The sequence below is a fragment of the Anomaloglossus baeobatrachus genome, chromosome 3 (assembly GCF_048569485.1).
Source record: "Anomaloglossus baeobatrachus isolate aAnoBae1 chromosome 3, aAnoBae1.hap1, whole genome shotgun sequence".
In the NCBI taxonomy this organism is placed as follows: Eukaryota; Metazoa; Chordata; class Amphibia; order Anura; family Aromobatidae; genus Anomaloglossus; species Anomaloglossus baeobatrachus.
The window spans coordinates 205501118-205527753 of record NC_134355.1 but is presented as its reverse complement, the minus strand read 5'-3'; the positions used below and the strand labels follow the sequence as shown (position 1 = coordinate 205527753).

Below are 26636 nucleotides of genomic sequence, written 5' to 3'. Positions count from 1 at the left end.
GATGGTTTTCCTTATTTCTCGGAAGAAATACAGATCTTTATCTGGTATATTATTTTGCAGTTTAAGTTGTAAGAATGAGGTGAAATTTGCACCATCGTATATATTTTTTATGTATTTTATCCCTGACTGGATCCATCTATCTACTGTCTCCGTATTGTTTGACAAATCTATATTTTTTATCTCTGTATTTTTAAAGACTTCAAAAGTAATTTTGTCTTTGGAGACTCTTGAAATCTTTTCCCAGGAAGTAAATGCAGCATTAATAGTGCTGCTATCATAGGTATTTGATTTTCTTCCTCCAGAGTTTAGTAATTGTTCCAGCAAAGGAGAGCAGAAAGAATTATTTCCTGATAATATTAGTTCCAAGTTAACCCAAGTTGGAGTATTTTCATTTTTTAATAACCAATTGTTGGTTTGTTTTAACAAATTTGAGTAATAATATGCTTGTATATTAGGAAGGCCGTATCCTCCATTAATTTTTGGCCACTCTTGCTTTGCTATTATTCCAGACATATTTGTTGATCGATTTTTGCAATTTGACTAGGAATTCGTCTGGGATGATGATAGGTAGACATCTAATTGTATATAAAATTTTGGGTAGAATAAACATCTTAGCTACCAATATTCTACCAAGCCATGTTGTTTCGATTTTGTTGTATGTTGCAAAATCTTTTTCAATCTGAGTTGTGAGTTTATTCATGTTGAGGATTAAGGTGCTTTTAATATCTTTTGTAAAAGTAATACCTAAGTATTCAATAGCGTCTGTAACCCATTCATAATTAATCATCTCTAGAAGTTAAAGGGAATCTGTCAGCAGCTTTTTGCTACCTAATCTTAGAGCAGCTTGATGTAAGCAAGGAGATTCTAAATCCAATTATCTATCACTTAGATTACTTGGTGCTTTAGCTTTAAGCCAGTTTCAGACGTCCGTGTTTAATCAGGTACAAGTCACACGCATGGTTATGTTTGTCATACGTGTGTCATATGTATGTCACACATGTGACATCTGTGTTTGCATACGTGTCACACGTACCGGAGAAAACATGGGTCTTTTAGATAAAAAGATTTTTTATATTCACCTGTATCCCTGGATCCAGCGCTGTTTTCTTTGGCTCTGCTGCCTCCCGCTTCTGACCCCTGCTTATTATATTCATGGAATATTCACCACAGTGAGGAGCTGGTAGCCGAAGCATTGCGGGATCAGTGCTGGGTACAGCACCGCCGAGGACAGCATCGCGGGGACAGGTGAGTATTCACAAAGCAAGCAGAGGTTGCAGTGATGTCCAGGAGGTCATCAGAGTTCCCAATGAACTCTAATGACATCCTGATGACACCCCTGCGACACCCGCGCTACAGCGAGTGTCACCACAGTGACTTCACGGGTTCATCAGACTTCATTTGGAACTCTGATGAGTCCCCGATGCTGTCCCCGTGATGCTCCGGCTTCCAGGTCCTCACTCCACACACACGCACATAGCACACGCATATATACACTGAGCACATACAATATACACACACATGCATATAGCACACACATATATACACTGAGAACATATACACATATATGTATACACACATAGGTACACTGAGCACATACACACACATAGTGCACATGCATGTATACACTGAACACAAACACACAGACATACACACACACACTGCTGGATACTCACCTGTCCCCAGCGATGTGGTTCCCGGCACTGAAGTCCCCCGCGATGCTCCTGCTTCCATCTTCTCAGTGAAGTAAATATTCAGTGAGTATAATGAGTTGGGGTCAGAAGGGGAGGCAGCAGAGCCAAAGAAAACAGCGCTGGATACAGGTGAATATAGAATTTTTTTTTATTTAAATGACCCCTGTTTTCTCACACTGTCTGTGTGACATTGTCACACTGCTGTCACATGAATCACATCAATGTGCGATCCGTGTGACACCTGTGCTGCCAGAGAAAAAACTGACATGTCTGCCTGTGTGTGTGTGGGGCCACGAGGGGTCACCCGGTCTGTGTGATAACACGACCGTGTGAGTACAGCATAAAATAATATGGGTACGTTTGACATCTGTGTTAAAAACAGATGTCACACGTACCTGAAACACGGACATGTGAAACCGGTCTTAGTCATATAGCAGAGTCAGCAGAGCTATCCCCACCCACACCAGGCTCTCTATAGACGCTGTACATTGACTGTGAGGTGTCACTCAGTACAGGGGGCATCTGAGACAACAGGAGCCAGGTAGCCACAGCAATGATAAAGGTCCAGTTGCTAAAATAAACAGCAAATAAACCAAAGGTCGGACTGTGACAACACAGGCATGCCTGAACTTTCTGTCTTAACCCTTACAGCATGCTGGCTTCAGTTTATATAGCAAAAATCTGGTGACAGATTCCTTTTAAGATGGATTTCATGAAGTAGAAGTTTTGATATATCTCTTTTTTGCATTAAAAGTAGTATGAAAATACAGATAATTATGTTTTATATTTTTTATTTTTTTGCAGCCAATTCTCAGTACGATGTTGCTTGTTATGGCATTGACTGTGGGTTTCCTTGCACACTACATAATTCCACAACTACGAAAACATCATCCTTGGCTTTGGATTGCACAACCACTGCTTCAAAACAAAGAACATACACAGAGAGAAATCATTGGTTAGTAGTTGTCATATTCTCACTGCAGTGTGTAATGAAATATAGACCATCATAGGGTGAGAACTGGTAAATTAGAGAGGTAAGCATTGTCTGTCTTCAGATCTTATCTATGAGGTTGTGATAATTTCCCACAACTCACAAGACTTGCGCAATAGATTTCTTTTGCATTCTTTGAGCCACTGTATGCTGGACTTCATAAATAGATAAGGCCTGATTCACACTGTGTCTGGCAGCCTTATGTATGGGTATGAGGCTCTTGGGTTTGGGTCAGGGAAAACCAAGGCCAATAGGTGAATCAAGGAGTGAGATACATAGAAGTATGAATATGGCCCAGGTGTCCGTAATCTCAGTAAGTGGAGACTCTCTGAAAAGCATTGATCTTCACAGTTTACTGGAACTTTCAGCAGAATAAAAGAAAAAGTTATGACTCTCTATTGGAAAATGGAAAGTGTGAAAGTAGTGAATTACAAACAAAAAATCTGTAAATGATAAGGGAAAATGGCCCACAGAAGAAAGTTAACGGCTAAAATATGACATAAAGTAACTACCAGAAAGAAACAAAATACTAATCAGAAGACCATTACGTAGGAAACAAAGAAAAGGCAAGTTAACTGCAAACTTGCTTATTTTAACAACCGTCTTCCTGTCTATCACTGTCTTATAATATGGAAATAACCCTTTAAGTTAACATGTCAATTAACAATTACCTAATGATGAACATTGCAAAAAAGAAAAAGAAAGATACAAGAGGATGATTATGCTGTGCAGTTAATAGTTCAAAATACAAAAGTAAAAACATAGCAGAATATATAATAAAGAGAATACAAACAAAAAATGTGCCTAATATGATGAGATCATGACATTGTCCACATGGTCTCACTATATATATATATATATATATATATATATATATATATATATATATATTTATATTATATACTGTATGTGTGTGTGTTATTTTACATATTATGAATAGAGATGAATATTCATATAATTTAGTTTTTATGATTTTATACATTGAGTACTGTGCAAACGTCTTAGGCAGGTGGGGTAAAAAATGCTACAAAGTAAAAATGCTTTAAAAAAATAGTGGTCAATTAGAACTTTTGTTTCAGAAGTTACAGCAGCCTGTCTATATCTGCCTCTAGCTCATCTCTCCTCCTCACCTTCTCTCTATAAAACTATATGTATTAATCTTAGAAAAACAGAGACCAAGTACAGCGAACCTCATAATAATGGTAGTGTACATGAACCCCATAGAATACATACAACAACTTGTGAACGAGGGGGGGTATTTACCATGTTTTTTTGGAGTAAGAACTACTGCACCACAATTGTGAAAAAAGTATACAGTTTTTATTATTACAAAAAATACAAAATACTGGAAATCACATGTGATTGCAGTTAGTGGTTAGACATACATAGTGAAAATCCAATTAAATGAGACAGAGAAAAGAAGGTCACAGGGAGGGAGACAGGCTACTCCTTAATTTCTGTACGGGGAACAGGATAGTTTGATTATATCCCAGATGGCCATATAAATAACCAGAGAAACATAGGTATATCTGCTAAGATAGTAGAGTAATGGAGTGCTTATACATGAAAAGTAACCAACAGGATAAGGTCCAAATCAAAGACGGGTCCACATGTGAAGCTGACAGACTCCCCTCCTTGGGTGCTATACATACCACAAGTAGGTCCTTCAGGTGCCAATCTCCACCATTGTATTTTTTATTTTTTTTTTCTTTATTTGAAATTATGCTATGTACTCGCAGGTGGTGTTACATACTATTGTGTTCAGGCCCTGATTTGGACCTTATCCTGTTGGTTTCTTTTCATTTATAAGCACTCCATTACTCTACTATCTTAGGGAATATACCTACAGTCATATGAAAAAGTTTGGGCACCCCTATTAATGTTAACCTTTTTTCTTTAACAATTTGAGTTTTTGCAACACCTATTTCTGTTTCATTTATCTAATAACTGATGGACTGAGTAATATTTCTGGATTGAAATGAGGTTTATTGTACTAACAGAAAATGTGCAATCCGCATTTAAACAAAATTTGACCGGTGCAAAAGTATGGGCACCCTTATCAATTTCTTGATTTGAACACTCTTAACTACTTTTTACTGACTTACTAAAGCACTAAATTGGTTTTGTAACCTCATTGAGGTTTGAACTTCATAGGCAGGTGTATCCAATCATGAGAAAAGGTATTTAAGGTGGCCACTTGCAAGTTGTTCGATTCCTATTTGAATCTCCTATGAAGAGTGGCAACATGGGCTCCTCAAAACAACTCTCAAGTGATCTGATAACAAAGATTATTCAACATAGTTGTTCAGGGGAAGGATACAAAAAGTTGTCTCAGAGATTTAAACTGTCAGTTTCCACTGTGAGGAACATAGTAAGGAAATGGAAGAACACAGGTACAGTTCTTGTTAAGCCCAGAATTGGCAGGCCAAGAAAAATATCAGAAAGGCAGAGAAGAAGAATGGTGAGAACAGTCAAGGACAATCAACAGAATACCTCCAAAGACCGGCAGCTTTATCTTGCTGCAGATGGTGTCAATGTGCATCAGTCAACAATACAACGCACGTTGCACAAGGAGAAGCTGTATGTGAGAGTGATGCGAAAGAAGCCGTTTCTGCAAGCACGCCACAAACAGAGTCGCCTGAGGTATGCAAAAGCACATTTGGACAAGCCAGTTACATTTTGGAAGAAGGTCCTGTGGACTGACGAAACAAAGATTAAGTTGTTTGGTCATACAAAAAGGCGTTATACATGGAGGCAAAAAAACACGGCATTCCAAGAAAAGCCCTTGCTACCCACAGTAAAATTTGGTGGAGGTTCCATCATGCTTTGGGGCTGTGTGACCATTGCCGGCACCGGGAATCTTGTTAAAGTTGAGGGTCGCATGGATTCAACTCAGTATCAGCAGATTCTTTGCAATAATGTGCAAGAATCGGTGACGAAGTTGAAGTTATGCAGGAGATGGATATTTAAGCAAGACAATGATCCAATCTACTTAGGCATTTATGCAGAGGAACAATTACAATGTTCTGGAATGGCCATCCCAGTCCCCAGACCTGAATATCATTGAAAATCTGTGGGATGATTTGAAGCAGGCTGTCCATGCTCGGCGACCATCAAACTTAACTGAACTGGAATTGTTTTGTAAACAGGAATGGTCAAATATACCTTCATCCAGGATCCAGGAACTCATTAAAAGCTACAGGAAACGACTAGAGGCTGTTATTTTTGCAAAAGGAGGATCTACAAAATATTAATGTCACTTTATGTAGAGGTGCCCATACTTTTGCACCGGTCAAATTTTGTTTAAATGCGGATTGCACATTATTAGTACAATAAACCTCATTTTAATCCAGAAATATTACTGAGTCCATCAGTTATTAGATATATGAAACTGAAATAGCTGTTGCAAAAACCCAAATTGTTATAAAGAAAAAGGTTAACATTAATAAGGGTGCCCAAACTTTTTCATATCACTGTATGTTTCTCTGGTTATTTATATGGCCATCTGGGATATAATCAAACTATCCTGTTCCCCGTACAGAAATTAAGGAGTAGCCTGTCTCCCTCCCTGTGACCTTCTTTTCTCTGTCTCATTTAATTGGATTTTAACTATGTATGTCTAACCACTAACTGCAATCACATGTGATTTCCAGTATTTTGTATTTTTTGTAATAATAAAAACTGTATACTTTTTTAACAATTGTGGTGTAGTAGTTCTTACTCCAAAAACACATGGTAAATACCCCCCCTCGTTCACAAGTTTTTGTATATATGTATTAATCTGTATTCATTGAAGACAGATTTTACCTGTGAAAATATTTTATTGAAAGTAAAATTTCAGTCCAGGAAAAGAAAGACGCAAACATTGTGTGCACCATTATTAGGCATTATTATTGTATTTTTGATGATTGATTTTATTATTGAACTACCGTTTTGGTGTCACTAAATCAAAAGGTCAAAAAGTCAAAGCAAAACCATGCTGACAGATTCTCTTTACTTGCTGGCCAACTACTGAAGACTTCCATGCCTGCGATGGAGCACTGTCCTCCAGAGAAATCATAGTTATCTTGAAAGATACAGACTTTTTCCTGTCCCACTGCTTGAAGGAAGTGTCTTCTAAATCTGGCGAAGGTTTGGAAGTTAATTTTGAGTCGATTTTTGAAAAACTCCTACTATCTAATTTTTAATAATACCTGCTCATAGCAGCACCTTAACGTCTGTGTCCTGTTCAGTGGTGGTCAGGATTCAGCCTTCCTTACCTTGGCCATGTCTCTGAGCACTGACCACCTTGTACTTCTGGGCTTCTAGGAAGGTTACAGTTCTGGAATATGACATGATGGGGGATATTGGGTTCTTGGTCGCTTCACGTTTGAGTATTCTCAAATCTTTGGCAGTAAATATGTAGTTTTTTTTCTGAACATGTTTTTGCAAACCTGTTGACTATTTGTAAAACTTTTGATGGTTCTGTAATTACACCCCAATATCTACACATTTTCAAGAGTGTTGCATCCTTCTGCAAGACTTTCAAAAGTCAAAAATTGTTGAGTCAGTTAAATCTCTTTTTGGCCCATTTTGTCTGACATAAATAAGCTGCCTAATAATTCTGCACACCTTGATAATGGGTGTTGTATTCTTAGGCCCATCCCTTTCTCATTATACAAACACATCACCTGATCTGCTTCATCCAATGAGCATTCAAGGTAATACAGCTTGGAGTTGGAAAATCTGCATAAAAATGATGATATGGTCAAAATACTCACTTGTCTACTAATTGCACACAGTGTATTACGGTGATAAAATATATTATAAATTTATAATATTTTAGTGTGATAAAATTTACTACAAAGTTTCTTATTTTAACGTTTTCAAAAATTTAATTTAAAAAATAAAAGTTATTTTTTAATTGTTTATTTTTAATTATTTAATCAAGTGAACAAACAAAAGAGGAGTTTAAATTCAATAAATTCTTGCTGTGACCATTTTTTTGCATTTAAAACAGCAACAAAGCATCAATTCTTCTACACACACTTTCTAGGTAGATTGTTACAAACATCTTAAAGACCTAACCACAAATCTTTCTGTCTCCATGTAATCCCAAACACTGTAGATGATGATGAGATCAGGGGTCTTTGGGAAACATCAGGGCTCTTTGGGGACCATTTCATCGCACCCAGGACTCCATGTTCTTCTTTACGTTGAACCTAATTTTTAACGCCATTGCCTGTATGTTTGGGATTGATGTCCTGCTGTAGAATAAATTTTAAACCAATCAGATGCCTCTTTGATGGTATTGCAGGATGGAAAAGTGTCTATATTTCTCAGTATTTGAGTACCTCATTAATCCTGTGGAAATTTTAATTTGCTGGAATATTACTTCTTTTATCTTTTACTGCTAGTGTGTATATTTTATTCCAGACAATTGGCATATATATTTTCAGGGGTTTTTTTTTTGTTTTTTTTTAGGTGCCGCCCAGTTAATGTGGTTTGAAAAGCTTTACGTTTGGCTGGTTTGTTTTGAAAAATATGTCTTGTATCCATCAATCATACTAAATGCAGTTACTACGGAAGCCTTTTCAATAAGTGGTAGCAAAAGGTTTGGACAACAGTAAGTTATTTTCTATTACAGAAATGTCTTAAAAATATCCTGAGTTTTCTGACTAATGCTTTTAACAGATTTAAAATCCTGTTTACTATATGTCCATTACTGGATCACACTGATAAGGAAGACTCTTCGGAGTAAGCTGATGGGAAAAAAGTATCTTTTAGTGACATGACTAGAGTTGAGCGCGGTTCGCGGTTCGAGGTTCTCCAGTTCGAGGCTCGAGTGATTTTGGGGGCTGTTCTAGATCGAACTAGAACTCGAGCTTTTTGCAAAAGGTCGATAGTTCTAGATACGTTCGAGAACAGTTCTAGTAGCAAAAAACAGGGCTTTTTACAGCTACAGTGTGCAGGAGCCATCGCTGGCAGCCTGCCACAAGCTGGTAACCAAGATAAACATCGGGTATCCAACCAAAGCGCTTTGGTTAGTAACCCTAGTTACGTGCAGGAAGCCCACACTTCCCCGCTTAGCTCGCTCCGCCCCCTCCTGCCCGCAGCATGTACACACGTACACACACACACACACACTCTGCACACATGGTCCCGCTCGGCTTACCTGCGGTGATGAAGTCCCGACCTCAGCGCTGTCACTGTCCTCCATGGCTGCCGCTTGTCACATCACCTTCTCTCGCTTCCGACCCGAGACTGACTAGCGGTGACGTCACGGGCCTCTCGCGATACTTGGCTGTGAAGGCGGCGGTCATTGAACTCAGTGACAGGTGCTGTCGGCAGTGCTGGAGATCAGCGCAGGTAATGTACCTCGCTGACAGCAGCACTTGTCATCCCCTGCAGTGACCTGGGCTGACCTATTGATGTTAGCTCAGGTCACTGCATTTCTCTCCCAGCCAATGGGGAACATTCTGCTCTTCATTGACTGGGACAGTGTGGATCGTCATGGCAACCCCTTGGATTACACCAGACCTGGATTTGTTTTTCTTTCTAATAAATTGGTTAAAGAGGGAATGTTTTGGGGAGAGATTTTTCAAATAAAAATGTGTTTGTCGTCTATTTTTTTTTATTACTGACTGGGTTGGTGATGTCGGGTATCTGATAGACGCCTGACCTCACCAACCCCAGGGCTTGATGCCAGGTGACATTACACATCTGGTATTAACCCCATATATTACCCCGTTTGCCACCGCACCAGGGCGCGGGATGAGCTGGGGCGAAGCACCAGGATTGGCGCATCTAATGGATGCGCCACTTCTGGGGCGGCTGCGGCCTGCTATTTTTAGGCTGGGGAGAGTCCAATAACCATGGACCTCCCTAGTCTGAGAATATCAGACCCCAGCTGTCTGCTTTACCTTGGCTGGTGATCCAATTTTGGGGGGACCCCTACGTGTTTTTTTTTTAAATTATTTATTTAATTTAAAATAACAGCGTGGGGTGCCCTCAGTTTTGGATTACCAGCCAAGGTGAGGTTGCCAGCTGTGGTCTGCAGGCTGCAGCCGTCTGCTTTACCCTAGCTGGCTACAAAACTAGGGGGAACCCTACGTCATTTTTTTTTTTTCATTTTTTTAGCTAAATACAAAGCTAAGCACCCCTTAGTGCCACATGAAAGGCACCAAAGGGTGCAAAATTACAAAATGCAGGAGAGTGGGACATTATGTGTCTTTCTGCCATTATAATGACAGAAAAGACTGATATGAAGTGCACAAGCACAAGAAAATCACCAGAGCGCTCTACGCTGTGAAAAACAGTAGAAAATGGCACTGGAGTGAACATGTGACCGCCTCATGTAGGATGAAGCTATGGATCCTGGGTAAATTTATGCATTTACCCTCCTTCAGTTTTTTTGCAGTACACAAAAAAAACTGAAGGCACACGGATGACAAACAGATGACATATGGACCGTCTACAGAATGGAAACGGATGCCACACGGATGCACCCGTGAAAAAAAACGGACTGTTTTTTGCAGACCGCAAAAATGGATCGGTCGTGTTAATGTAGCCTTATTCTGATCTGCCGTTTATAAACAGCAGGCAGAAATAAGTGAATAACGCCCCCCGGCGTCAGAAAATCTCCCGGGTTTCAGGGCTAGCTGAGACCCTGGAGATCATGATTCAGGATGGTTTTTCCGGTCCCCGCTCACGTGATCACAGGTATACACCGTACACCGATGATCACGTTACAGTAAGAGACAGCGCCGGTAAAAAATTATTTATCTCCCATCTGGCATGAACAAACACTTCTTCTCCACTTCTTCTCCACTTCTTCTCCACTTCTCCACTTCTTCTCCACTTTTTCTCCACTTTTTCTGAATTTTTTCTCCACTTTTTCTCCACTTTTTCTCCATTTTTTCTCCATTTTTTCTCCACTTTTTCTCCATTTGTTCTCCACTTTATCTCCACTTTTTCTCCACCTTTTCTCCACTTTTTCTCCACTTTTTCTACATTTTTTCTCCACTTTTTCTCCACTTTTTCTCCACTTCTTCTCCACTTTTTCTCCTTTTCTCCACTTTTTCTCCATTTTTTCTTCACTTTTTCTACATTTTTTCTCCACCTTTTCTCCACTTTTTCTCCACTTTTTCTCCACTTTTTCTACATTTTTTCTCCACTTTTTCTCTATTTTTTCTCCACTTTTTCTCCACTTTTTCTCCACTTCTTCTCCACTTTTTCTCCACCTTTTCTCCACTTTTTCTCCACTTTTTCTACATCTTTTCTCCACTTTTTCTCCACTTTTTCACCATTTTTTCTCCACTTTTTCTCCACTTTTTCTCCATTTTTTCTGTTCTTTTTCTATGGTCGGTCTACCCATTAGCTCTGCCATGCATAGTGTAGCTCTACACCTACTGCACATGTTACTTTATGATTGACATCTCTTTCGTACCAGAGCTGTCTAAGCCTACTCTGACCCCATATTTGTCATTACTATATTGTCCTTGTACTGTATTATGACATTTGTATCATGTGTTTCATTTCTTGCTGTGTTGCAATTTTTTTGCTGCATCCCAATTGTACCTCTACATTGTTCGAGTTTATGTTATTGTTCTCTCACTCCTATGTCATACTGATTATTGTCATTTTTCATGATTACATGCAGATAAGTCCAATCTGACGAAGGCTCAGGCCGAAACGTCATTTGTAACTTGTTTTGGACAAAAATATATATGCTTATGAAAATTTTTTTTTTCTTAATACGGACCAATAAAGAGTGATTTTGCATTACTATCCGTTGTGACTTAGTCTGGGAGATTTAGAGTGCCGAGGTTACTCACTAATTTTATCTATTATTACCTCTGAGCACCTATATACCAGTGAGCAGAGCTTCCTCTACAGTAGTTCTCCTGATTAGGCATGCCCTAACCTCATGAGCAGGGCATTGCAGCTTTGGTAGCAACCATTACAACATGGACTCTGCTGCTGTGGACCCGGGGAGAGTGAGTGCAGATTCATTGCACCCACACTCCTCACATAAAGGGTCCGCACTCCTAGAAAATGGGGGATACGTTCCCTGAGTGTCTCCCCCCCATATTCTAGACGGTCCAGAGTCGTCGTGGGACCCCTTTATTTTTTTTCTTACAATAAATTGGTGAAAGAGGAAATGTTTTGGGGACTGTTTTTTCAAATAAATTTCTTTTGTCGATTATTTTTTGTTAGTACTGACAGTTTATGATGTTGGGTATCTAATAGACGCCATGACATCACAAACTGCTGGGCTTGATCTCAGGTGACTTTACAGCTAGTATCAACCCGATTTATTACCCCGTTTGCCACTGCACCAGGTCACGGAATGAGCTGGGGTGAAGCGCCAGGATTGGCGCATCTAGTGGATGCGCCACGTCTGGGGTGCCTGCGGCCTGCTATTTTTAGGCTATGAAGGCCCAATAACTATGGACCTTCCCACCCTGAGAATACCAGACCACAGCTGTCCGCTTTACCTTGGCTGGTGATCCAATTTGGGGGGGACCCTACTTTTATTGTGTAATTATTAATATTTATAAAATAATTATAAAAAAGAGCCTGAGGGGACCTCCACATTGGATCCCCAACCACGGTAAAGCTGCCAGCTGTGGTTTTTAGGCTACAGCCGTCTGCTTTACCCTAGCTGGCTATCAAAAATGGGGGGACCCAACGTCATTTTTTTTTTAACTATTTTTTAAATAGAAAAAATTAATGGGCTTCCCTGTATTTTGATTGCCAACCAAGGTAATGGCAGGCAGATGGGGGTGGCAACCCATAGCTGTCTGCTTTATCTGCGCTGAGAATCAAAAATACCGCGGAGCGCTACATCATTTTTTTAAAGATTTATTTTTACAGCACTGTGATGTCCAGCAATCAAAATACAGGGAAGCCCATTTTGTTTTTAGTTATTTAAATAAATAATTAAAAAAAATATATATGGGCTCCCGCTGCATTTTTTGTATTGCTAGCTAAGGGTAATCCAAGCAGCTACTGGCTGCTAACCCCCACTGCTTGGTGTTACCTTCACTGGCAATGGAAAATCCAGGGAAGCATTTTTTTATTTTTTTTGCCAAAAAACTACAAAAAAAGGACGTGAGCTTCGCCGTATTTTTGTATGCTAGCCAGGTATAGCAGGCAGGTGCTGGAAGAGTTGGATACAGCGCCAGAAGATGGTGCTTCTATAAAAGTGCCATTTTCTGAGGCGGCTGCAGACTGCAATTCGCAGCAGTGGGGCACAGAAAGCTCAGGCCAACCTGTGCTGCGGATTCCAATCCCCAGCTGCCTAGTTGTACCTGGCTGGACACAAAAATGGGGCGAAGCCTACGTCATTTGTTTTCTAATTATTTCATTAAATTCATGAAATAATAAAAAAAGGGCTTCCCTTTATTTTTGGTTCCCAGCCGGGTACAAATAGGCAACTGGGGGTTGGGGGCAGCCGTACCTGCCTGCTGTACCTGGCTAGCATACAGAAATATGGCGAAGCCCACATAATTTTTTCAGGGGGCAAAAAACTTCTGCATACAGTCCTGGATGGAGTATGCTGAGCCTTGTAGTTCTGCAGCTGCTGTCTGTCTGTATGGAGAAGAGCAGACAGCAGCTGCAGAACTACAAGGCTCATCATACTCCATCCAGGACTGTATGCAGAAGTTTTTTGCCCACCAAAAAAATGACGTGGGCTTCGCCATATTTTTGTATGCTAGCCAGGTACAGCAGGCAGCCACGGGCTGCCTCCAACCCCCAGTTGCCTATTTGTACCAGGCTGGGAACCAAAAATATAGGGAAGCCCGTTTTTTTTAATTATTTCACTTATTTCATGACATAATTAAAAAACAAATGACGTGGGCTTCGCCCCATTTTTGTGTCCAGCCAGGTACAACTAGGCAGCTGGGGATTGGAATCCGCGGCACAGGTTAGCCCGAGGTTTCTGGGCGCCTCTGCTGCGAATTTCAGTCCGCAGCCATCCCAGAAAATGGCGCTCTCATAGAAGCGCCATCATCTGGCACTGTATCCAACTCTTCCAACAGCCCTGGAGCCGGGTGGCTTGTTGGGTAATTATGAGTTAATACTGGCTTTGTTTTACTAGCCAGTATTAAGCCAGAGATTCTTAATGTCAGGAACGTTTGACTCGGCCATTAAGAATCTCCAATAAAGGGTTAAAAAAAAGACACCACACAGAGAAAAAATACTTTAATAGAAATAAATTCACAGATACATTAGAGACTCCATCTTTATTACCCCCTGTCAGCCCAATAAATCCCCAATAAACCAGCGCTGATAAGAGGTTTTTTAATTAATATTTTATACTTTTTATTGCTATCCTTGTTTTAGACACAAATTTATTCAAAACAATTCACACAATAGAACAAGGAAAAAGAAAGAAGAATAAACCACATATGGTAGAAATAAAAATAAAAGTAAAAATAAAGAATAAGTAATTGATAGTGCAGCAAACAGATACCAGGTGTCTGGTTGCAGTACCCCGGCTGGTAGTAGAGCAATTATTAAATCTAGTATAGTATATTAAGTGATGCTTCAAGGCATATGATATTTAATGCCAATTGAAACTATCACTGCAATATGATTTTTCAGATACCTGGAGAGTTTTTTTCAATCCATAAGCAAAAAGGTTTTTAATAGAGGCTTACATTATAAGCAGCAATTTCAGCGTTCCAAGTGCCTTTAAATGAATTTGAAGAAACTGCACTTCAGGATTGTAGTGAGGATTGTAGTGAGGATGAGGTGCCCCAGCTCATGACTTGATGAGCTAGGGCACCTCATCCTCACTACAATCCTCACTAGTGTAGTAGTAGTGACGATTGTAGTGAGGATGAGGTGCCCCAGCTCATCACTTGATAAACTGGGGCACCTCATCCTCACTACAATCCTCACTACAATCGGGAAGCAGCGTGCAGCCTTCACTCCGTGAGAGATCAGTGCTGCTGGCTGTCAGCGGTAACAGCAGTAATGCTGACAGACGCGTTACCATAGCAACGGTGCTCTCGGCGCCGCGGTTAGCGGTGACGTCACCGCTAACTGCGTTGCTATGGCAACGGTGATCTCCGTTAATGACCGGCTGTGTCAGCCGGTCCCTAACGGAATGGGGAGTCGACCGTGTGCTAGAGCATGTCGCCGATACACGGCGATACACAAATGTGCACCGTGTACCGGAGAGATGCACTCTCAGGTCCTACATGACGCGTCATAGTCATGTGACCAGTCTGTAGCCAATGAGATAATAGCCACGTGACTGGCCACGTGACGTGATGTCACGATAGGTCCTGCATCTCTGCTGGCAGTGCCGGTCACCGGGAGGATTCAGCGATCATCGGATGGAATAGCGGCAGGAGACAGAGTGCAGGAGGGATCGCGGGGACCGGTAAGTGTTATGGCAATGTTTATTAACTGTTTGTGTACATTTATCATGCATTTTTATGTGTTTGTGATTGCCTCCCATTATAGCCTATTGGTTCGAGTTCGGTTCGTCGAACGTTCGACGAACCGAACTCGAACGGGAGCTCCGTTCGGCGAACCGACCTCGAGCCGAACCGGGACCGGTTCGCTCATCTCTAGACATGACCTAAAATCTCACCTACTGACACGTGTTTGTAGTCTGTTGGGGTAACACAGTTTGATACACCAACTGTTTTTAATGTTATACATTTCTCAGACATCACTTTTAACTGTTTTTATGCTTTAATATCAGTCAAGTTCTGGGATAAGGACTAGTCATTTACCAGAGTTAATGGATTTATGCTGCCAAAACCACGAGTAGCATGAATCGTAGCCCAGCTTCACGATTGCAGCCTGTTACGGGGCTGCCTGGTATTATAACTAATTATGAGTAACAGGCAGTCAGGGCCCACCGTGCAACTGCTGCTAGTGACAGCAGAAAAGAATGTCTGTACCACAGAAGTAGTACTTGTTCCTGTTACTTCACAGCAACACTAGGACTAGTACGACACACCCTGTTTAACTCACAGCGAGTACCGTATTAGCATAAACTAATATGTGGTAGCAAATAAATAAGTTAGGGCGACTACCCCATACAAATAGGAAATTCCTCTTTTACTTCACAGAAGTAAGCTAGAAAATTAACAAAGCATAAACACTGCTCCTAGGTAAGGAGAAAATCCACAGGTCTCCTGTTAATGGTCACAGGCAAACCTAAGAACTAACCTCTATTATGCTCATAGAGGAAGTGTAATATGACAACTAATAACAGAGAGCAATAGCTTTCTCTGAAATGGCTCAAGTGCAAGTCCCTGCCCAAGCCCCGTATGCTAACCGCACTATAAGGAGCCAGGGAACTCTCTATGCTATCCGAAGAGAGTAAACAGGAGCGAAGGGGGAGAGGTTCCTACCTAGCCCGACTCCCCTAAAGCATGGGAAGCGGGTATGTTATGCAGACTCGCATGGAGCGTCTACTCCTACACAAGCAAATGTAACGACTGAGCACCGAGAGGCGCGTTCCAGGGCCCTTTATAAACTTGGCTCCGCCCACAAGATGGAGGGTAATTAACAGGAACGACCCTGGGCTAATAGTAACGAGCAACGACAGAAGTGACGTCACCATCGGCCAATCATGTAATGCCACGTCACATGCCGAGGACCATGTGATCCCCGCATCATCTGTGACATCACCCACGGCCAATCATGTAATGCCACATTGCAGACATGCTCAGAACAGAGTAAACACTTAAGCGGGCTTTACATGCTACGATTTCGCTACAGCGATCTTGTTGGGGTCACGGATTTTGTGACGCACATCCGGCTGCTGTAGCGATGTCGTAGCGTGTAACTCCTAGGAGCGATTTTGGATCATTGCAAAAACGTCCAAAATCGCTCCTCGTTGACATGGGGGTCCACTCCCAATTATCGCTGCTGTCGCAGGGGCGATGTTGTTTCTCGTTCCTGCGGCAGTGCACATCGCTGTGTGTGACGCCGCAGGAACGAGGATCATCTCCTTACCTGCCTCCAGCCACAATGTGGAAGGAAGGAGGTGGGCGGGATGTTACGTCCCGCTCATCTCCGCCCCTCCGCTTTCATTGGGCGGTTTCTTAGTGATGTCGCTGTGACGCCGGACGGACTGCCCCCTTCGAAAGGAGGCGGTACGCCGGTCACAGCGACGTCGCTATGCAGGTAAGTATGTGTGTCAGGGGTGCCGGATTTTGTGCATGGGGGGCAGCGATATGCCCGTTTCGCACAAACGATGGGGGTGGGTCGCATGCTAGCGATATCGGGCCGGATATCGCAGCATGTAAAGCCACCCTTAGCCTCAGAAATGACTAAGTTCGTGAGCATGCTCAGTAGCTCAAAATTGGGACTTAGACTCAGGAAGCTAAGAAGTTCCCAAATGACTGGAATGACGCAAACGAGAAGCAGAAGGGGAAGAAGGAAACGTGGAGCAACAGACCCAGAGGCCGTAACACAGCCAGATACTTTTTACTGTAAAACCTTGTGTCATATCAGAGAAAATACCAGAAATAAGACTAGCCTGGCTGCATGTGTAGCGCCCCATGGGGCAGTCGGTTAACCTACTCGTTGCCGGGCCATTTCGGGTTGGGTCAGGCATTGTCACAGGTGGCCTTTTCTGGTTACGTTGCCCCAAGGTGTACAGTTGGTGGGGGAAGCGGGGTATTGGGAAGAGTTTGTCGTGACGTTACCTGTGGTATTCGGCCAGGAGTAGCCGCCACTGCAGAATTCCTCGCCGGGGCAGGTGTTAAGGCAGCCGGAATGGTGTTGCTCCCCACAGGTGGAGCAGGCCCCGGGTGGATGAAGAGGGGCTTTAAAGGCCATTGTCACCTAAGCGCTTGGAGGCAGCGCCGGTAAGGACGAGTCAACACAGTCTCTTCGGGTTCAGGGTGTAGTTTACTCACAACTTCAGCTGCCAGCCCAGTCACACTGGTCACTGCCGTGATGGGCTCAGGTCGATCCCGAATCCGTGGGAGGTAAGAACCTGTCTGGTAGTCTGTGGGCCCTTGCTCACTGCGCTTTGTAGTGCAGGTCCCTGTGGCTTGATGCACATAGAGTCCCTTCCTACTGTTCCCTATTCCAGTAGCGGGGATCCCCTTGAGTCAGACTATGATCTAGGCCCCGGGAGTCCTATATACCACTTGACTCTGGAAACTTGGATGGTCAAAAAAGCATGGAACTTCTCAGTCCGGGAGAATCTGGTGATGTAACATGGAATTACACCACCCTAGGGTGCTGCACCCTAAACAGCGCTGGTCCCGGGGAACTCCCGAGAAAGATGTCTGCTCACTGTCACTCCTGCAGGAGAACTCCTTGAAATTGTTGTAAACTTTATGTGTGACTCCTAACTCCCCCTGGTGGCTGCTTCTTCCCCTACCCAGGTCCTAAGCTAGTGGATTGGGGCCCCTGTTGTGATAGCATCCTGTAAATGCCACACACTGTTGGAAACCCCTTTTATACCCGACTCCAGCCCAGTCCCCAGTGGGGAAGGGGCAACCCATGTGTGTATGTGGTTGTGTATGATGAAACCAGTACCGAGCTCCTTTTGGTTCCATGATCAGCACAGCACCCTGAGTGGGGTGCAGTAGCCTGTTGCGACCTGAGCCTCAGGAGTGCCACACATGCCCGCTTGGCTTCTTCCAGTGCTGCTGTCCGGGTATGATACCAAACTAGTCTCAACTCTGACAATGTTCCCCAGGTGAATCTTTAAAGATTCAGAGAGGAATATACCTAGCTGCAAACATGCAGACATTATCTGATTCATGCAATGCTGGTTTAAGCAATGTGCATCAGCTGGTAAGTTCTCTTTAAAATTTGAGTGTGGTCTTGTTTAAAGTTTTCTTAAGCTACAAATCTTTTACCAATTTTTTTTTGCCTTAGTCTAAATACACACGTGGTTAAAATTGTTGGTACTCCTCATTTAATGAAATAAAAACCCACAATGGTCACAGAAATAACTTGAATCTGACAAAAGTAATAATAAATAAAAAAAATTATGAAAATGAACAAATGAAAGTCAGACATTGCTTTTTAACCATGCTTCAACAGAATTTTTTGAAAAATAAAACTCATGAAATAGGCCTGGACAGAAATAATGGTACCCCTGAAAATAATGTGACAAAAGGGACATGTTAAATCAAGGTGTGTCTACTAATTAGCATCACAAGTGTTACAATCTTGTAATCAGTCAGTGGGCCTGTATATAGGGCCACAGATACTCACTATGCTGTTTGGTGACATGGTCTGTACCACACTCAATATGCACCAGAGGAAGTGAAGGAAAGAGTTGTCTCAGGAGATTAGAAATAAAGTTATAGACAAACATGTTAAAGGTAAAGGTTATAAGACCATCTCCAAGCAGCTTGATGTTCCTGTGACTACAGTTGCACTTGTAATTCCGAAATTGAAAATCCATGGGACTGTAGCCAACGCCCCTAGAAGTGGCCGCAGGAGTAAAATTGATGACAAATCAAAGAGATGGATAATACGAATAGTAATAAAAGAGCCCAGACAAATTTTTAAAGAGATTAAAGGTGAACCTCAATGTCAAGGAACATCGGTGTCAGATCACACCATCCGTCATTGTTTGAGCTAAAGTGGACTTCATGGGAAATGACCAAGGAGAACACCATTGTTGAAAAAAAAATCCTAAAAAAGCCAGACTAGAATTTGCCAAATTACATGTTGACAAGCCACAAAGCTTCTGGGAGAATATCCTATGGACAGATGAGACAAAAATGGAACTTTTGGCAAGGCACATCAGCTTTATGTTCACTGACGGAAAAATGAAGCATATCAAGAAAAGAACACTGCCCCTACTGTGAAACATGGAGGAGGCTCTGTTATGTTCTGGGGCTGTTTTGCTGCATCTGTGCAGAGTACAATGAAATCTCAAGACTATCAAGGGATTCTAAAGAGAAATGTGCTGCCCAGTGTCAGAAAGCTTGGTCTCAGTCGCAGGTCATGGGTCTTGCAACAGGATAATGACCCAAAACACACAGCTAAAAACATCCAAGAATGGCTAAGAGCCATTTCACACTCCATGCTATGCAACTCTACAGACCTGTCCCCGCCGGGGTTTCTCTTGCATTGGGAGTCAGACCTGGGCCTCACCCTCTCGACCTCGCAAAGAAATAAAGTGCTGTTACTCATCCACAAAACATCAGTTAGCTCCAAACTCCAAGAGGCCAACTATAAATGTATCTCTCGATGGTATAGGGTCCCGACGAAACTCCACAGGATGTTCCCAGGTGTAGACTCCAGTTGTTGGAGATGTGGGACTGGGGAAGGTGACTTCCTGCACATATTCTGGGCATGCCCGGAGTTGCAGCGGTTTTGGGAGGGGGTGCGGGGGGTGATCAGGCATGTGGTTGGACACGCGCAGACCCTGGGCCCGGAGCTCTTCTTGCTTCAACTGCCCGACTCCTCTGTCCGTGCTTATAAGGGGTCTCTATTAAGCCGCCAGGACGTGCATCCCCCTGAGATGGAGATCCCCCACTCCGCCGACACTATCAATGTGGGCGAACAGGGTGAATGAATTGCTGCATATGGAGGACCTGATGGCGTCTCTCCACGACAGACAGGAGGCTTTTCACAGGACTTGGTTTCCCTGGATCGAGTTTAAATTCTCCAAGGAATACGGTACCTGGATCCCCCCTGACTGAGGGGGTCTTCTTCTGCCGTTAGACAGTGGTGTTCTGAGATGATGGATCTCTGCCTAGTGGCTGTTTGTTCCCTTATGTTCTGCTCTTTACCCCCCCTTCCTCCCCCCCCCTTTTTATGTGCTCCCTCCTATTCGTCTATGGTCTACTTTCTTCTGCTCTCTTGTTTCTTTCTCTTTCTCGCCTTAATTCTCTACAGAATCTCTATACTTGAAAATTCCTGGGTAAACATGGAGGAGTCAAAGTGTGGTAGTTATCAGTTGTTACAGTTAGCCTGATGGGTGACAATGTACAATGGTCGTAAATTGTTATGCTACTGTTCTGGATTGATGTATTCCCATGTCTTTCGGTTAAATAAAGAATTATAAAAAAAAAAAAAGAATGGCTAAGAGAAAAACATTGGATTGTTATGAAATGAGCCCTGACCTAAATCCTATTGAGCATCTTTGAAAAGAGCTGAAACATGCTGTCTGCAAAAGGCAACCTTCAATCACGAGACAACTTGAGCAGTTTACTCCTGTGGAGTGGGCCAAAATACCTGTCAAGAGGTGCAGAAGTCTCATTGACAGTTACAGGAATCTTTGATTGCAGTAATTGCCTCAAAATGTTGTGCAACAAAATATTAAGTTAAGGAAGGAAAGGTGCCATCATTTCTGTCCAGGCCAATTTCATGAGTTTTATTTATTTTTTTTAAAATTCTGTGGAAGCAGAAAAGCAATTAAAACTTTCATTTGTTCATTTTCAAATATTTTTTATTTATTATTAGGGATGAGCGAATGCATTCACCACTATTCGGTATGCGACAGATAACAGGCTATTCGCACCATCCACTATCCGAGAAATAAAACCGCATCCGCTCTGATATTTTAATTTCTGACTTCCTGGTGCCTGTCTTCCAGCCAATGAAAACATCTGATGTTGCTTGCCATCACAGTAACGCCGCAGCAATCTTTGTTGTGGTGTTACTGTGATTGGCTTGGCCACACAGCGTTATAGGGGCTATATAAGCCAGCGGCCATTTTGTGAACACGCAGTCATTGGGGAGCTGACGGTGTATGTGGAGACACGGGGCTCAGTGGGTGCTCTCGTCCACTAAAACCCGCCGCCTTTAGAAAGACAGCGTGGCTCAGGGCTCATCCCAACCTGAACGCCGGCCTCCTTAACCGTGGGCGTTACACTACTCAGACAACACAGGGTGAGGGAACCACAATAATTAGACTTTATTGGATCCCCAAACAATTAACGGCACATAACACATAACCAGCAAAACACACAAATGTAACAGGCAACAGAGTCTCACCCTTCCGCTGGCTCACCAGGGATTTAGAATGTCCATGCCTCAGAGCTTCCAGGGCCGCTTACTCCAGTCCAGCAGCACCCCGCTTTTGGCGGGCACCCACCGAGAAAGGAATAATGCCAGATTCATGAAGCTGTGTGAGGTCTGCAAAGTCTGTAACAGGTGACTGAACTGTCCCAACCTGAGTGTCCTCCTTAGGTAGTCCTGGTTTGATGTTACAATCCTGGCAGCCGGAGTCGAAATCCCTAGGCTGTGGATATGGTCTCCAACCGGAACCGGGGTCCCTAGATTGAAGACATAAGATATCCTGATCCTCTAGTCAGCTCCAAAGAGCTTAGACTGGATCCATCAGCATCCATCAACCTTCATCCACCCTGGTGGCTTAAAGAAGTCCCTTTTATAGCGATAACCTTCCCTTAGGATACACTGCGTCCTCATCGATTGGTTGGACAAGATTGCTTCTCCCATTGGATGAATTTCAAGCTGCATGGATAATGTTCATTTAAATGATGTGCATAGAAAGACTCAGTATATCTACATGGAGTCGGCAAGTCACCGACTAGACAATGGCTACTAAGGTAATCACATTAGCAATACACAACTACAATAAAATGATTACTGGAAGAGACTGGAGATACAATAGCTAAGCAAACATGACTTAGCACACATAAGAACAATAGTCTGGCTGAATGTTAAGAAACTTTAACCCATGAGAGTCCATGTCGTCACAGTGTAGATAGACTGTATTGTGTGCGGGAGAGCGTTCGTAGATCCAACTAATAAATAGTCCTTCTAGTGTCCAGTAGCTGCTATCAGATGTATAAATCACCAGACTGCAAGTCTATGAATGCGGACCCAGCTATAGGGCCAGTGACAGTGCAGTGGATTGTTGCGCTTGCACTGCATTTTTGTTGCGTTCTGCATGATTTTTTGACAAACGTTCTGTTCTGCATTCTGCAGGTCTTTTGGTCTCTCTTTCTGTCTGTCTGTGTCTTCTCCTCCTCTCTCATACTGACCAATCACTGACCGATAACCGGCGCGACGCTGCACGGCTGTCACACTGCTCCGGCGGCGTCTCCTGTTATTGAAAATGCCGGCCACTCATTATTCCATATCATATTCACTGCTTCCCCCGCCCACTGGCGCCTATCATTGGTTGCAGTCAGATATGCTCCCATACTGAGTGACAGCTGTCTCACTGCAACCAATCACAGCCGCCGGTGGGCGGGTCTTTGTAGTGCAGTAAAATAAATAAATAAATAATTAAAAAAAAAACGGCGTGCGGTCCCCCCCAATTTTGATACCAGAAAGTTAAAACCACATGGCTGAAGGCTGGTATTCTCAGGATGGTGAGCCCCACAATATGGGGAGCCACTCAGCCTAAAAATAGCAGCCACCAGGAATTGCCAAAATCCATTAGATACGACAGTCCCGGGACTCTACCCAGCTCATCCCGAATTGCCCTGGTGCAGTGGCAATTGGGATAATAAGGAGCTAATGGCATCCCAGAGCTGCCACTAAGTCCTAGGTTAATCATGGCAGTCATCTATGAGACTCCCCCCATGATTAACCTGTAAGTGAAAGTAAATAAACACATACACCCAAGAAATCCTTTATTTGGAATAAAAAACAAAAAAACCCACCCTCTTTCACCACTTTATTAAAATCCTCAAATACCCCTTCAGGTCCGGCGTAATCCACATGAGGTCCCACGACGTATCCAGCTCTGCTACATTGGAAGCTGACAGAGAGCAGCCACAGACCACGACCGCTCTCTGTGAGCTCCACGCAGCAACTGAAGTGAGTCGCGCTATCAGCGATGATGTCACTCAGGTGGATGACTCCAACTGTGGCCGCGGGTAACCTGAGTGACGGCACCGCTGATCACGTGACTCACTTCAGTCAATCAAGGGATTTGCGGTCACTGATGAGTCCTTCACCTGTGATCACAAATCAGGCCGCGGCACACAGACAGAGCAGCGCGATGACAATGAAGTCGGGTGAAGTTCATCCGAGTTCATTCTTATTGCGCGTCTCTTTCTCACAGCCAACCATGCTCAATGGGGATATAGAAGAGCCTAGTGGGACCGCACTGTCAAAAATGCATCTATTCTGCATTCAAAATGCATTCAAAACGCAGCGTTTTGGATGCATTTTGAAATGCACATGCAGTGACAAAATGCTGCATTTTATTTGCAACGCCAGAACGCAACGTGCGCACATACCCTTAAAGTGCTGTCAAATATGTCCCAAAAAAGGAGGTGCGAAACAGACACCAATATAATGTATAAGTTAGAGCCCTTTCTAATTGAAAAAGGGAGAAAAATGTGAAAAACAAAACGTGTGAACATATGCTAAAGTTTTTTTTAAGGCGGGGCTTGATTTTACGTTTTATTAACCCCTTAGTGACGGAGCTAATTTTCACCTTAATGACCAGACCAAATGTTGCAATTTTGACCAGTGGCACTTTATGAGGTTATAACCCTGAACGCTTGAACGGATCCCGGTGATTCTGAGGGTGGAAACACATCTATGCGAGTAAAATCGGTCCGACTGGGCTGAAAAAAACTCGGCTGATTTTAGTTCACGTTAGGTGCGAGTGCAGTGCAAGTGCGATGCTATTTCTGAGATTTTACTAGCGTGTGTAATGCGTGTGTAATGCGTGTGTAATGCGTGTGTAATGCGTATTTTTTACTATGTAATCTGCCATTCAACGCTGCTACATGGCCGCTGACAGCAGACACAGACAGCCATGTAGCAGAGCTGAATGGCAGATGACAGCAGACACAGACAGAGCCGCACTGTCATAATGAACTCGGGTGAACTTAACCCGATTTCATTGTCATGCTGCGGCTCTGTCTGTGCCGCGTCCTGATTAGCGGTCACCAGTGAAGGACTCACCGGTGACCGCTAATCCCCTGAGTGACTGAAGTTAGCAGCAGTGGATCCAGTGACAGCGGGTAACCTCAGTGACACCTCAGCTGATCGCGCTACTCACCTCAGTTGCTGCTTGGAGGTGACCGGAGCGGCGGTGTCTTCTGCAGCTCCTGTCACCTTCATGCTGGAAGCGACGCTGGAGGTCCATGGAGTACGCCGGATATGGAGGGCTTTTTGGGGCTTATTAAATTGGTAATGAGGGAATGTGTTTGTGTTTTTTATTTCTAATAAAGGATTTTTTCGTGTGTGTGTGTTTATTTACTGTAACTTACAGATTAATCATGGAGGGTGTCTCATAGACGCCTGACATGATTAATCTAGGACTTATTGGCAGCTATGGGCTGCCAATAACTCCTTATTACCCCGATTTGCCAATGCACCAGGGTAAATCGGGAAGAGCCGGGTACAGTCCCAGAACTGTCGCATATAATGTATGCGGCAATTCTGGGCGGCTGTTGGCTGATATTGTTAGGGTGGGGGGCTCCCCATAACGTGGAGCTCCCCATCCTGAGAATACCAGCCTTCAGCCGTATGGCTTTATCTGGCTGGTATTAAAATTGGGGGGGACCGCACGCCATTTTTTTTAATTATTTATTTATTTATTTCAATGCACAGTATAGACACGCCCACCGGCTGCTGTGATTGGGTGCAGTGTGACACCTGTCACTCAGCGTGGGGGCGTGTCTCACTGCAACCAATCATAGGCGCCTGTGGGTGGGGAAAGCAGGGAATACGAGATTGTTTAATAAGCGGCCGGCTTTTTCAAAATAGTAAAAGCCGCCGGAACAGTGAGAAAGCCGTGCAGCGCCGGGGATCGGGGAACGGTGAGTATGAGAGAGGGGGGGAAACTGACCGACAGACTGTGAGAGAGGGACAGAGATAGTGACGGACCGACAGAGAGAGAATAGAGACCGAGAGGGAGAGACCGACTGACAGGGAATAGTGATTGACAGACATTGGGAGACATCGCTCGTTTCCAGTGTTTTAGGAAACATGCGAGAAATGTATTTAGAAAATCGGATGTCACTAAGATGGTGTGAATGCCGTCCCGTGACATCCGATTTTTTACACGCTCCCATAGACTTGCATTGGAGAAACTCGCAGTAGAAACTCGCAAAAAAGCAGCATGCTGCGATTTTTTTCTCGGTCCGATTTGGACTGAGAAAAAAAATCGCAGATGAGAGCTGAATCATTCACTAACATGTGTCCGATTCCAATGCGAGTTTTTCTCGCATTGCTCTACTGCGAGAAACTCGCAAGTGAGAAGCAGCCCTGAGACAGTTTTTTCGTTACATATTGGACTTCATGTTAGTACTAAATTTTGGACAATATTTTTTGCATTTATTTATGAAAAAAACTGAATTTTGGCGAAAATGTTGAACATTTACGAATTTTCAACTTTTGAATTTTTATACCGTTAAACCAGAGAGTTCTGGGACACAAAATAGTTATATTTCCCACGTGTCTACTTTACATCAGTCCAAGTTTTGAAACAAAACTTTTTTGGGGTTAGGAATGGAGATGAGTGAACCGGTCGCGGTTCGGCTCGAGTTCGGTTCGCCGAACGGGCGTCTCGTTCGAGTTTGGCGAACGTTCGACGAACCAAACTCGAACCGCATAGGAAACAATGGGAGGCAATCACAAACACATAAAAACACCTAGAAAACACCCTCAAAGGTGTCCAAAAGGTGACAAACAACTCACAACACAACACAAACACATGGGAAAGTGACAAGGACATATACTCATGCGAAAACAAAAGAGCTGGACAAGGAAAAAGAGGAGGAGACACAGATATAGGCATGGCACGCCCTTCTAAAATCATGTAAAACACCGCAAGGTGACTCCAAGTGGAGTCTCCCTTTTTTCCAAAAATTGGGCCACACACACACCCCATCAGTGGCAGCACTTGTGCCCCAGTTGTACACTTCACAGCTAGATTTGCATCAAGCACATTCAAAAATACGCCATACTTAACCGTCCCCAGGATGACACCGGGGTAGATAGCAAAGTCTTTGCTGAACCATGACTTGTTCATCTTGGCTCCATTTAAAAAACACAGCAAGCAAGGGTTACTCCAAGCG

The 26636-nt window shown here is 43.2% G+C and overlaps 1 protein-coding gene across 1 annotated transcript in view; it reads left to right on the top strand.

Annotated features, from left to right (window-relative positions):
- The window catches only part of PCNX2 (pecanex 2), a 1407555-nt gene that overhangs the window by 835403 nt on the left and 545516 nt on the right, over positions 1 to 26636 (top strand). Inside the window, exons 18-19 of the mRNA XM_075339694.1 lie at positions 2496 to 2646; positions 8146 to 8287. Of these exons, the coding sequence (XP_075195809.1) occupies positions 2496 to 2646; positions 8146 to 8287 (293 nt within the window). The remainder of the gene's footprint in view (positions 1 to 2495; positions 2647 to 8145; positions 8288 to 26636) is intronic.